This window comes from Lepidochelys olivacea (assembly GCF_965140295.1).
Source record: "Lepidochelys olivacea isolate rLepOli2 genome assembly, chromosome: 14".
In the NCBI taxonomy this organism is placed as follows: domain Eukaryota; kingdom Metazoa; phylum Chordata; order Testudines; family Cheloniidae; genus Lepidochelys; species Lepidochelys olivacea.
The window spans coordinates 15,798,091-15,810,164 of record NC_140424.1 but is presented as its reverse complement, the minus strand read 5'-3'; the positions used below and the strand labels follow the sequence as shown (position 1 = coordinate 15,810,164).

General features: G+C 47.9%; 1 protein-coding gene across 4 annotated transcripts in view; it reads left to right on the top strand.

The window, feature by feature from the left end:
- The window catches only part of UNC13D (unc-13 homolog D), a 54,171-nt gene that overhangs the window by 9,933 nt on the left and 32,164 nt on the right, over positions 1-12,074 (top strand). For all 4 annotated transcript variants that reach the window (XM_084646580.1, XM_084646577.1, XM_084646578.1 and 1 more), the window contains 3 exons: positions 9,947-9,979; positions 10,777-10,884; positions 11,642-11,701. In XM_084646580.1, the coding sequence (XP_084502706.1) occupies positions 9,947-9,979; positions 10,777-10,884; positions 11,642-11,701 (201 nt within the window). The remainder of the gene's footprint in view (positions 1-9,946; positions 9,980-10,776; positions 10,885-11,641; positions 11,702-12,074) is intronic.

The window sequence follows — 12,074 nt, the reverse complement described above, 5'->3', positions numbered from 1 at the left end:
TACAGAACTGAGCTGCAGAGACTGGAGTAGGTCCAGCTTGACCTCAGTCAAACACGATCACCTGCCCCTGAGCGACATTTCTTATTTCCCACCCACTCCGGTGCAGTGGCCTTTGGTTTGAAGACCGCTTCTGCTTTTGACAAACTCTCATGGGAATGGAGTCTGGATGATTCTCTCCTGCACCGTGTTTGCATGTACAGTGAACTCCACCCTCTAAAGCCCCACAGCTGGCTTCACACCCCGGGCCAGGACCTCAACACCACATCCTTGCCTTCTACATGGTGCATGCCTCTGACTGCCTGCATCTTCCCACGTGTTTCATTCCGTTCCCTGTTACAGGCCCTGTGCCTTGTCCTATCTCGCTGCTGCTCCCTTCTCCTTCGGTCCCCTACACCTGAAACAGCGTCTTACTTCCCACTCATTAACAATCGCCCCCTTGGCTTCCCACTCCTTTTGCAAAGCCTTCCCTGGTCCATCTTATCCCTGACACCTCTGCTTCAGAGCCTTTCTTATTTCAGTTGCATTGCCTGGGTCTGAGTTGAACTGTAAGGTGCCTCCTTGGGTGACCGTAAAGTGCCACGTTCACCTACAACCCTCGATAGCTAATAATGTGAAAGAAACTGAGGACCCAGCCGTGGATCAGAGGAACGCAGCCTCATTCCCTCCCCAATGCTGGACCCCAGATGGGAGTCCACAAGCAGGGGAGAAAGTATAGCTCAAGATCTATTCAAGGAGGCCTCTGTGCATTTCCGGTTGTTGTTAAAATGGTCAGGGTGAGATAAAGAGTGTGGTTTCCTCTGAGCATATGAACAAGGGGCGGGGCGAGGAGGTGATGCTGGTGGAGAGGGCGGTTCAAGCCTAAATAAGCAGAGCTGTAGCTGTGTTCTCTGGGGCTCAGCCTCCTGTTTCCAGCACAGGTTTGCTCTGATCCACCCCAGCATGGAGTCTGTCAGCGAGATGCCAGCAGGGGACGGCCCTGGGGAGGACAGCAGTGACGTATGTGGTCTCTTTACTCTCATTTTAAACAGGTGTTTACATTGCATGCTATGTGTCTCTGATTTCATGCGTGGTGTTCTCACTTCCCCTCGCTCCCACTTTGCTCAGATCTTGAGACGTTGCTGCACAGAGCATCTTCTGGGGTTTAATTGTTGGCACACGGAGGAACTGGGAGGAGAGCCTGGGGCTACTAAGTCCTGAGGTTCCCTGAGGTCCAAAAGTGAAGGCTAAGGTTCCAACCTAGAAGAAGATGAGAGCTCTCAACACCTTGGAGAAGGTGCTTGGCCCCATATTCTCTGTCTACACTAAACACTCTCAATCCTTCACTACTGCTTAGCACTGTTGCTGCTCCATCAATTCTGGCGACCATGGGAGCTCCAGCGTAGACTTCAAGCAGGTCTAGATGACCTGGTGGTAAAAACACTGCTGGCTGGTCTACGTTAGCACCGCCACTGTGCCAAGCACCAGTGGAGTGATAATGATGGGAGATTAAGAAGAGAAACCTCATTGTAGTCATGGTTATTGAGTAGCAAGGGCAAAAGTACCCAGTGAGAGACTGATACAGGCAGGCACCAGGGCATCTGCACTATGCTTCCTTGCTAGAGATGTTCCACCGTTGCAATTCCACCAGTGAAGAAGGATGTACTCTGAATATCATCCTCCACAGTTGAGGGCATCTGCCCTGGGATTGTTGATCCACAGCCTTAGGGTACTTTTGGGCTCCTCACGGCTACTGTATGCCCAAGTAGCACTCATTAGCAGCTAAAATACCCACTTCTATCTGCAACAAGCCCAAAGACTGTACAACAGCTGATCCTATGCAGGCTTGATTACTGCAGCTCAAAGCCATGTGCTCTGGAAAAATCTCCCACTAGTACAAAATGCAGCAGCCTACGTACTTCCTCATAAAGGTTGTTGGGAGCACATTTTGATGCTATCTGCACTGGCTTCCTAAGCTACTCTGTGCTGATAATCAAAGCCCTCCATGGGATTGGCCATAGCTATCTGGCAGATCGCCTCTCCCTCTGCAAGTCTGATCTTCCACATCAGGTATGTTCTGCCTTGCCAATGAAACTGTCCACTAACAAGAGAGGCTCATGAGTGCAGGAGACTTTCACAAGACCTGGACCTAGACTGTGGAACTCCCTCCCACTAGAGGCAAGAATGACCACAGGCCTCAGGACGTTCTGCACTAAATGCAAACTGTGGTTCTTCAGCTTAGCTTTTCCATAATAATCTCCATGCACACACAAATGAGCAAAAGAACAAAAAACCAACCAACCCCAGAACAAACACTATTAAATTAATCAAGTTGTTTCTCCTATAGGCTGGTGCAGTGCTGACAGACCCTGGTCCTCGGCAGGTGGGCTCAAACCAGGTGTCTCCGGAACTTAAAGCATGAGCCTCTACCGCATGAGCTAAAAGCCAACAGGCTGTTTAGCTAAGCCTGTAGAGCAGACTCATTTGATCTCTCTAAGTGGTCTCGGTGCCAGGAGGTGTGTGGGTTACCCAGGCAAAAAAGAAAGAGACAGTTGTTTCTATATGGGGGGCCATGAAAGTGTTGAGAGAGAGAGAGACAAAAACAGCTTCTCTCCTCCCCTCTTACAGCCCCGCTGCAACCTGCAACGGGGGGAAGAAGTGGATCTGGTGTCCAGCGTATAAAGGATTGTATTGAGGAAGAACAAAGTTCTTTCCATTTGTGCTTGAAACTTGGCTGCACTCGTGGTTCAGTCTGAAGGATGGTTGGAGGGCTGGGAGGCTTTTGATCCACAGAAAGAGGGTCCTAGAGAAAGGTCTTTACGCTCTGCTGCAGCGACCCCGAGGGAAGTACAATACTCTGTTTCAAGCCCGGTGTAGGGGACAATCTAAATGAAGTGTTTCCAAGACGGGAGGTGCTCCAAGGACCGGGAGGCTGCAGAAGCTGGAATGTGCTGCTTTTAGAAAGGATCATTGCAAGCAGAGCTATTCAGGAACCAAAGAGCGAAATACAGCTTCCAGCTGCCTCCTGCTATTTGCCAGGGACCACCTAGCAGACTGGAACAATGAGGGTAGATATGGCTTTCCCTCCCCCTATAGTTTAAGGATCAAATTCATCCTGGGTGTAACTACTAACTTCAGTCAAATACCTCTGGGATTACTTTGGCCCTAATTTTTGTATTAAAAGAACTGTTTCCATCTCTTTTTTTAACACACAGATCCTGTAAGTAATGCAGCTATTGCATCTCTGCCATTCCAGTACTACTGAGCCCTCATCAGCCTCTGCATGTTTACCATCTCTTGCTAGTTCACTCTTGGACCTTTCCTGAGCTGTGGGGGCTGCCTTTGGTGAAACTGAATGGTGGTTTTGTGATGGGCGTATGTGTGTGCTGAGCCCTGAGCTAAAAGGAACACTCATTTCACTTGTGGTGTAAGAAAAATTTGAAACTGATCTCTTGCAAGGTGATGTGATCATGCTTTTTCACCCTGTCCTTTAACTGTCCCATGCTTGATTTCTTGTGCCTAGTCATTATGCTGCTGTGAGATAAAGGCTACAGGCCACATGAGAATTTAAACCATACCATGTCCAGTTAAAACATAACCTGATCGCCCAGTTTGGGGTGGTGAAATCATCACTCGTCAGGCGATGCTGTGTGCTAGGAATGTGTTGCTAGTTCTCAGGCTGTGGGTTGAGTGAGCGAATATCTGTGAAATACTCTGAAACCTGTGAAATAAAGACCCACTCACCTTCTGAGAACACTGGGTGTGCACTAGCCCAGTGGTTCTCAACCAGGGGTCTGGGGCCCCCTAGGGGGCCTCAAGCAGGTTTCAGGGGGCCATCAAGCAGGACCAGCATTAGACTCCCTGAGGACCAGGGTAGAAAGCCAAAGCCCCACCGCATGGGGCTGAATCCCGGGGTCCTGACCCTGCCACCCAGGGCTGAAGCCTGCGCTATGTAGCTTCACCTGGGGCTCTGACCTGGGGCCCCAGGCAATTGCCCTGCTTGCTCCCCCTAACGCCGACTCTGGCTTTTATCTGCAGAAAACCAGTGATTATGGCACAGGTGGGCCGTGGAGTTTTTATAGCATGTTGGGGGGACCTTAGAAAGAAAAAGGTTGAGAAGCCCTGCACTAGCCCCTACTACCAGGCTGAGAAGTCTCCAAAGAGAAATAACTTGGTGCTTGTGAGGATTTGCTGGTATCTTTGGCTTTGGCAGAGGAAAGGACATTGGCTGGAAAGATCCCATTTTGTTTAGAGATGAGCTTGCACCACAGAGCTGGGAGCTGAACTTCCCCAAAGTTTGGGGTGGTTGGGATCAGAAGGGCTGGTCCCACCCAATAAACAAAGAAGGAACAGATCGATTCCCACTTGGATCGGATCCAAATATGCTCCGTGCTTGGGTGTTGTAGATTCAGAGCCCATGTGTCATTTTTGGTTTTGATTGAGTTTCTTTTTACATAATGCACAAAGATAAACAAGTTTTCAAAAATTCACCCCGCTGCAATATAGGGTCCACCATGTTATCATGACCCACACATTATAAGGTAAAGAATGCTTGATACTAGAGATCAAACATTTTGTTGTTGTTCATAGCAAAGGTCAAATGCGTAACCGTCAGAAGATCAGATACTATTATTACCCCTTCTCCACTTATAGGAGGCACCCATATATCAACAAGGAGCAACATAATGTTGCTGTCAGGACAATAGTTCCTTCCTGGAAAATACATTTAGGATTTATATATCCTCTTGGCTTTTCTGTGTTAACTTTATAAACCCAAAACAACACTGTCTCAAAGGGAAATCACACTGACTATGTGACATGACAATAAAATGCAAACATCATGGTGTTTCTAGGAAAACAAGCTCTACAGAGAAAGTGTGGGGGTTAGTGGCTCCTTTCTACAAATCTTAGGCATTTATTTGTAAAGAAGCCTCTAGTCACCTTGCGCCATAATCCCTGGAATTCCCCAAACCTTTATACCGAGAATCTCATCTGTCCTTTCTTTAATCATAAGAACGGCCATACTGGGTCAGACCAAAGGGCCATCTAGCCCATTATCCTGTCTTCCGACAGTGGCCAATGCCAGGTGCCCCAGAGGGAATGAACAGAACAGAGTGATCATCAAGTGATCCATGCCATCGTCCACTCTCAGATTCTGGCAAACAGAGGCTAGGGACACCATATTTGCCCATCCTCGCTCATAGCCATTGATAGACCTATCCTCCATGAACTTTTCTAGTTTTTTTGAATCAATCATGCACACTACTGACCTTCATAATGAATGGAACAACAAGATACTCATATACCACATGGCTCAAATGCCACATTAGCCTCTCTCCTATTCTTCTGAATGTGTCTGTCCCTCACCAGTAACTCCTGACCTGATTCAAGATGTGTTTGCCCCAAGCCCACACTCTTGCTCCTGGCGTCATGAATGCTGGAATCCAAGGAATTGTCCATAGCAAAGGGCTCTGCTGCCATTTTTGATTGGCTGCCATTACTTGCCTGGATAATTGAATTGGAAGAAATTGTCTCTTCCTCCTGAAGGTTTTTTTTTCTTCCCCATGTTGAACAGCTGCCTGTTTAGAATGGATTTCTATGTCCATAAGTTCACAATAGCACCACCAGACTAGAATGTGAAACATTCAAAAGTACCAGGAGATCCCAGATCTTCTTAGAGGAGCATCTGGTGCTTCCGTAAAGGCCTCACTTTTAACTGTACTGAACCCAGGACCTGAGCGAAGAACGTGCTGCACTCCCTAGGCACATAGGGTTGGTCATACCAAATGAACATATTTGTCCTTCAGCAGTGGTCAATATTTGAGGCTTCAGAGCTAGGGACACCAACCCAGGTGGTCAGTTCTGCTCTTCTGATGGTGAGTGTGGGGGGAGAGGAAATTCCTTCCTGAGACAACAAACTGACACCTGAAAGCATGAGACTTAGGTCCTCCTCAACTTATCTTGGCTTGCCTAGTTACAAGTGTTTATTGGTCACAAAGTTATCCAGCCTTTAAAAATGTATCTACAGCCTTTGTCTCTGACCTACTGCTGCCAAGAGTGTCTCAGGTCAGCTATGCTCCTAGTGAAGGATTCCCAGGGGTCCTGTCACACTGTGGGCTTTCTCTCTCCAGGAGGGCGAGCAGTCTATCCCCAAACAAAAACAAACTATACTCTTCCTCTGTGTAGAGCAATGAAAGAAAGTCCTTCCCTAACCTGGGATACAATACAAGTCTGCAGTTATTTAAAATGAATTGGAAGACAAGTAGTATTTGCCCTCTCTCAAATCTCTTCACTACCAGACACCCGCTGCTGTCTTTCCTTCTCCTTGCATACCCAGTGGTTGCACCTGCGTTAGGTTACTGAGCCCAGCTACATGTGCTCCACACCCCCTAACTGTCCCTTGTCTGCTTCTGCCCCTTGCAGAGCTGACCGGGGAATGGAGGGATGAGCTGGGGCTGACTAGGAGATTCATGGGACCTTGTTGGGTACTATGTCCCAGTCCCCTTCACCTGCCTTTCCCCTCCAAGTGGCTCCCACTGCCCCCTTGAAATAAATCCATTGGGTGGAGCAACCCTGATAGGGAAAGTGCTGCACAGTACAGATGCCAAGCGGGAGGGGTATTTTCTTAGACACCACATGCCTTGTCTCCACACCAAACCCTACTGGGGTGTGCAGAACTTGCCCGAATCCCTCGTTAAACTGAAACCTCACAAAGGTTTGTTCTGCCTGCAGTGAGGGAAGGGTGTAAGTTTCTATTTTGCTGTTTCTCCGGGTGTTTCAGTTGTATGGTGCAGGGCTCTTGTTTACTTGCCCACGCTGAGTGTGAAGTGGCTGAGTCTTTGTGAGTTCCGGTGAGGCGCGACTGCCCTGTCTCTGATTTGCTGCCTGGCCCTGTTGGCCACGTACGTTTGACATTGTGGAGGCGCTATGCTGAGACCTTCCAGACCATACTATCAAAGCTTGAACGGCTGTGCTTAGTGCAGGGGTGCTCTGATGGGCACACTGCTCGGGCTCTATGACATTATGGAACACACCGTGTATGGGCCCTACCCATCTGCCTGTGACATTCTGTTGGTATTCTGTCAAGGCCCTTTACAGTGATATGAACCCCCTGTGAAGGGCCTGTTGTCAAGACACATGACTATCCCTCAAAGAGTTGTGAGTACAGCCCTAAAGGCACCTCTTCAAAGCCCTGTGTTGTGTGGTGGCCCTCCTGTGATGGAGCAGTTAGTTGTCTGGCCCTAGGCAATGATTCTGTGCATAGCACCTGTAGGCCTGGTGGGTCGAGATTTTCCAAGATGATGTGTAACTATGCCAATAGACTATCTAGACCAGTGGTTCTCAAGGTCTTCCAGGGGTACATCAACTCATCTAGATATTTGCCTAGTTTTACAACAGGCTACATAAAAAACACTAAGGAAGCCAGTACAAGCTAAAATTTCATACAATGACTTGTTTGGGTTGCTCTATGTACCATACACTGAAATGTAAGTACAATATATTCCAATTAATTTATTTTATAATTATATGATGAAATGAGAAAGTAAGCAATATTTCATTAATAGTGTGCTATGACACTTTTGTATGTTAATGTCTGATTTTGTAATCAAGTAGTTTTTAAGTGAGATGAAACTTGGGGTACGCAAGACAAATCAGACTCCTGGAAGGGGTACAATAATCTGGAAAGTTGAGAACAGCTGATCTAGAAGTACAGGCTATGCATGTTATCATAAATATAAAGGGAAGGGTAAACACCTTTAAATCCCTCCTGGCCAGAGGAAAACCCTTTCACCTGTAAAGGGTTAAGAAGCTAGGATAACCTCGCTGACACCTGACCAAAATGACCAATGAGAAGACAAGATACTTTCAAAGTTGGAGGGGGTGGGGAGGGGAAACAAAGGGTTCTGTCTGTCTGTGTGATGCTTTTGCCGGAAACAGAACAGGAATGGAATCTTAGAATTTAGTAAGTAAGCTAGCTAGATATGCATTAGATTCTGTTTTGTTTAAATGGCTGATAAAATAAGCTGTGCTGAATGGAATGGATATTCCTGTTTTTGTGTCTTTTTGTAACTTAAGGTTTTGCCTAGAGGGATTCCGTATGTTTTGAGTCTGATTACCTTGTAAGATATTTACCATCCTGCTTTTACAGAGATGATTCTTTTACTTCAATTAAAATTCTTTTAAGAACCTGATTGCTTTTTCATTGTTCTTAAGATCCAAGGGTTTGGGTCTTGGTTCACCTATGCAAATTGGTGAGGATTTTTATCAAGCCTTCCCCAGGAAAGGGGGTGTAGGGTTTGGGAGGATTTTGGGGGGAAAGACATTTCCAAGCATGCTCTTTCCCTGTTATATATTTGTTAGACGCTTGGTGGTGGCAGCAATAAAGTCCAAGGGCAAAAGGTAAAATAGTTTGTACCTTAGGGAAGTTTTGACCTAAGCTGGTAAAAATAAGCTTAGGGGGTTTTTCATGCAGGTCCCCACATCTGAACCCCCTAGAGTTCAGAGTGGGGAAGGAACCTTGACACATGTTCTTGAGTCTCCAAAATAATCTGTCACAGTTGAGGGCACCTGCACCTGTATTTTCCCCTCTATGGTGTACCAAAGGCATATTTAAAACAGGCCTTCAGCATGGACTCGGAGGAGCATCACGTTATACTGCAGCGGGTCAGAGAGTTGGAGGTAAAGTCTGACCATCTCCCCCAGATCACACCACCCATAAGTAGGAGCAGGCTCCGTATATTTCTATTCTGCAGACACCTGCAATGCCAGCAGAATTTGTGCCGGGTCACTTCCCCCTGTGGGCCTAGCCACTGTAAAACTCCCACTGAGCTCAGTAGGGTCAGCTCATGTGTGTACATGAATGTGTGATAGATACAGGCATCGTCCCTTAAGTGTGTGCCCACCCCAGGGCAATGCTTCTGTAGCAAGAACTCAAGGTATTCCCCATTCTACAGAGTGGTAACGTTCAGGTGACATGGCCGTGAGTATCTATAGCTTGCACACATGCTACTGACCTCAGTGCTTCAGGCTTCTTAGGCTTCTCACTCCCCGGCCATTACCTCTCTTGGGTGCAGTCATGTGTCCTCTCCCTGCTGATCAGATTATTTTCAGGCTGCACAGTTCCCTACCTACTCTGTGAATTCCCCAGCAAGTTAGACTGCCTAAGCAAGCCTGCTTTGCTTCCCTTCCTCAGAGGTTATAAACAGCAAAATTGCCCACAGTTAAGTTACAACACAGCTCTTCCTAAGCAAGCACATTTATTTTTAAGGTAAAAGCATCCTAGAGAAAACATTAAAAACAATCAGAGAACCTACATGCATGGTAATAAGCCTGCCAGAGATCACCCCAGTTCCAAAAGGTCTCCGGCATGTGATCAGTCCTTCAAACGCCACCAAGGGGGTTTTCTGTGGTCCCAAGTTCATAACAGCTGAGAACAAGCACCTCCAAGAATGGGTCACATCCCTCTAACCTGTCCCAGGGAGGATTGGGGCCTCCCTTGGACAAAAGCTTCTGTCCTGCTGGATCCAAAAGCAGGGCCTGAGTCAGTTTAAACTCAGGCTATTTATCCAAAAGTCCTTTTTTGGTCTGTTGGTTCTCTAGAGAATCTGGTTTGAATCAGTATATGTGAGCCTCTGCGGGTGTTGGTACCTCTTGGGAGGTGTTACAACCTGAGTGAATTTGCCTAATCATGCCCTGCTGTCCTAGCACCTGAAGGGCTGTGGTCCCCCAACCCCAGGGAAGACCATACAATCCCTGGCCCACAATGCTTCATGCACTTAACATAGCTATTGGAGGAAGTTGATGCTTCTGTCACAATCTACATTTCGTTTTTAAAAGCATGCAGAGAGGAGAAGGAAGCACACCTGCCCTTGTTGCATTCTCTGAAAAAGCATCTGATGGAAAAAGATGTTCTGTTATGCCATCAAAACTGAACGGAAACGTGTCTCTCTGTCTTTCTTGTTTCTTCTAGATGGACCTGTCCCACCGATTTTCCAGGCGAGAGGTATGAGTCTGGCATTGTTTCTTTAATCAGTGGAGTGTTGGTAAAAGGGTTGGCAGCCCTGCATATGGACGTCCTTTTTTCTATCCATATAGACAGGCAGTAGCAATGCAAGCTTCCCTGCAATGTGCCTTAGCACAAGTTCCAGCCTTACTGAGTACTAGTCCTCTGTTGTAGGGTGACCAGACAGCAAATGTGAAAAATCAGGACGGGGTGGGGGGTAATAGGAGCCTATATAAGAAAAGGACCCAAAAATCGGGACTGTCCCCATAAAATGGGGACATCTGGTTCCCCTAGTCTGTAGAGACTGCCAACAAAGAGGATAATTAGTGGTAATTGCCATGTTGACAAAACACCTCTAGAACTGGGTTTGATTATAACAATGTCCAGTTGCTACCAGCCTGCTCCAGCTTCAACTTCATCTATTCCCGTTAGCAAAGTGCGGGGAAGTGCATTGCTGTACAAGCTGCCCATCGTCTGTATGCCTGAAAGCAAGTGTGTTCTACTGAGCCGATGCCGAAGGGGGCATATAACAGGCTTGATTTGAAGCATGGGATAACATGGCCAGGGGCTTTCTAGATAGTATGTCCTGCTGCTTATTCTGGGCAGCAGACACAGTTTGTGAAAAGAGAGCAAACACATTTCCCCTTGTGTTTTGTGGAGGAAACATTTAAGAGTACAATCCGTACGCCCTCCACCACCCCCACCCCAGAAAAGACCTCATCCAGCATGCCGGAGACTAGCTCACACAATGTCTAGAGGAGGAGCTGACTGTGACCTGTCACCCCCTTGCCCTGCAGCTCAATCTCTTGTACGAGGAGGTTCTCTACACCATCCTGCACCGCCAGGGCAAGCCCGAACCCGCCTATGATGCCAACACAGATGAATTGTACGAGTATGTGCAAAAGGTCAGTCCCTGGGCTCAACCCCAACCCCATCCCCATCCAGGTCAAGGGAGAGTGCCTGTCCTGCAGCTCCTTGAAACCCTGCCCTACGTTCCTGTCCTCTTGCTATCCTCTCTCTGTACCTCTCGCCCCCCAAACTCCCTCAATCCCACATAGGGAAGAGGCCACCTCCATGCCCCTAGCCCTGGAGTTCCCTCTGTCCCACACTGAGCGGGAGTTCTTCTCTCCATATTTCAGATCCCCGCAGCTGCCGGGGCTGCTCTGCAGAGACGGAATAAGGCATGAATCTTTTCTCTGAGCTCCTGCAGTTAGAGGGGGTCTGCTGGACACAGGCATGAGTCATAGTCAGAGCAGCAGTCAGCAGCACAGGACAACGCTGAGTCACACCAGCCAGCCGCTTGAGCAGGGCTGCAGAAGGGTCGGGGACCTGGGTCTGGGAAGAAAATAATGGTGAAGGGGAAGGGCAGCAGAGTCTGCACAGCGGCTGGGGGCGGAAGTGCAGCTGAGAGGAGCAGTCTGGCTGGGAAGAAGCCTTTATCTAGGGGATGGACAGGCTAGGAAGTCTGTGTGGACTGCACCCAAGTGTTCATGAGTCTGGGTCTGGATTAGGCTTAGTTTAAGCTGTTCTATCCTTTCCCATCAAACCCTTCATGAGTGCCAGCTGGCTCCCAGAGGAAGGGAGTAGTGGGAAGCCCTTGGATGTATTCCAGGTACCATTGTTATAAAGCCAACACTGTGTCTTCTGTAATATTTAAAACAGGCCTTGAGCATGGACCCAGAGGAGCATCACGTTATACTGCAGCGGGTCAGAGAGTTGGAGGTAAAGTCTGACCATCTCCCCCAGATCACACCACCCATAAGTAGGGGCAGGCTCCGTATATTTCTATTCCGCAGACAACTTCAATGCCAGCAGAATTTGTGCTGGGTCACTTCCCCCTGTGGGCCTAGCCCCTCTAAAACTCCCACTGAGCTCAGCAGGGTCAGCCCATGTGTGTACATGAATGTGTGATAGATACAGGCATCGTCTCTTAAGTGTGTGCCCACCCCAGGGCAATGCGTCTGTAGCAAGAACTCAAAGTATTCCTCATTCTACAGAGTGGTAACGTTCAGGTGACATGGCCGTGAGTATCTACAGCTTGCACACATGCTACTGACCTCAGTGCTTCAGTTATGTGGAACAACACAGAGGGCTA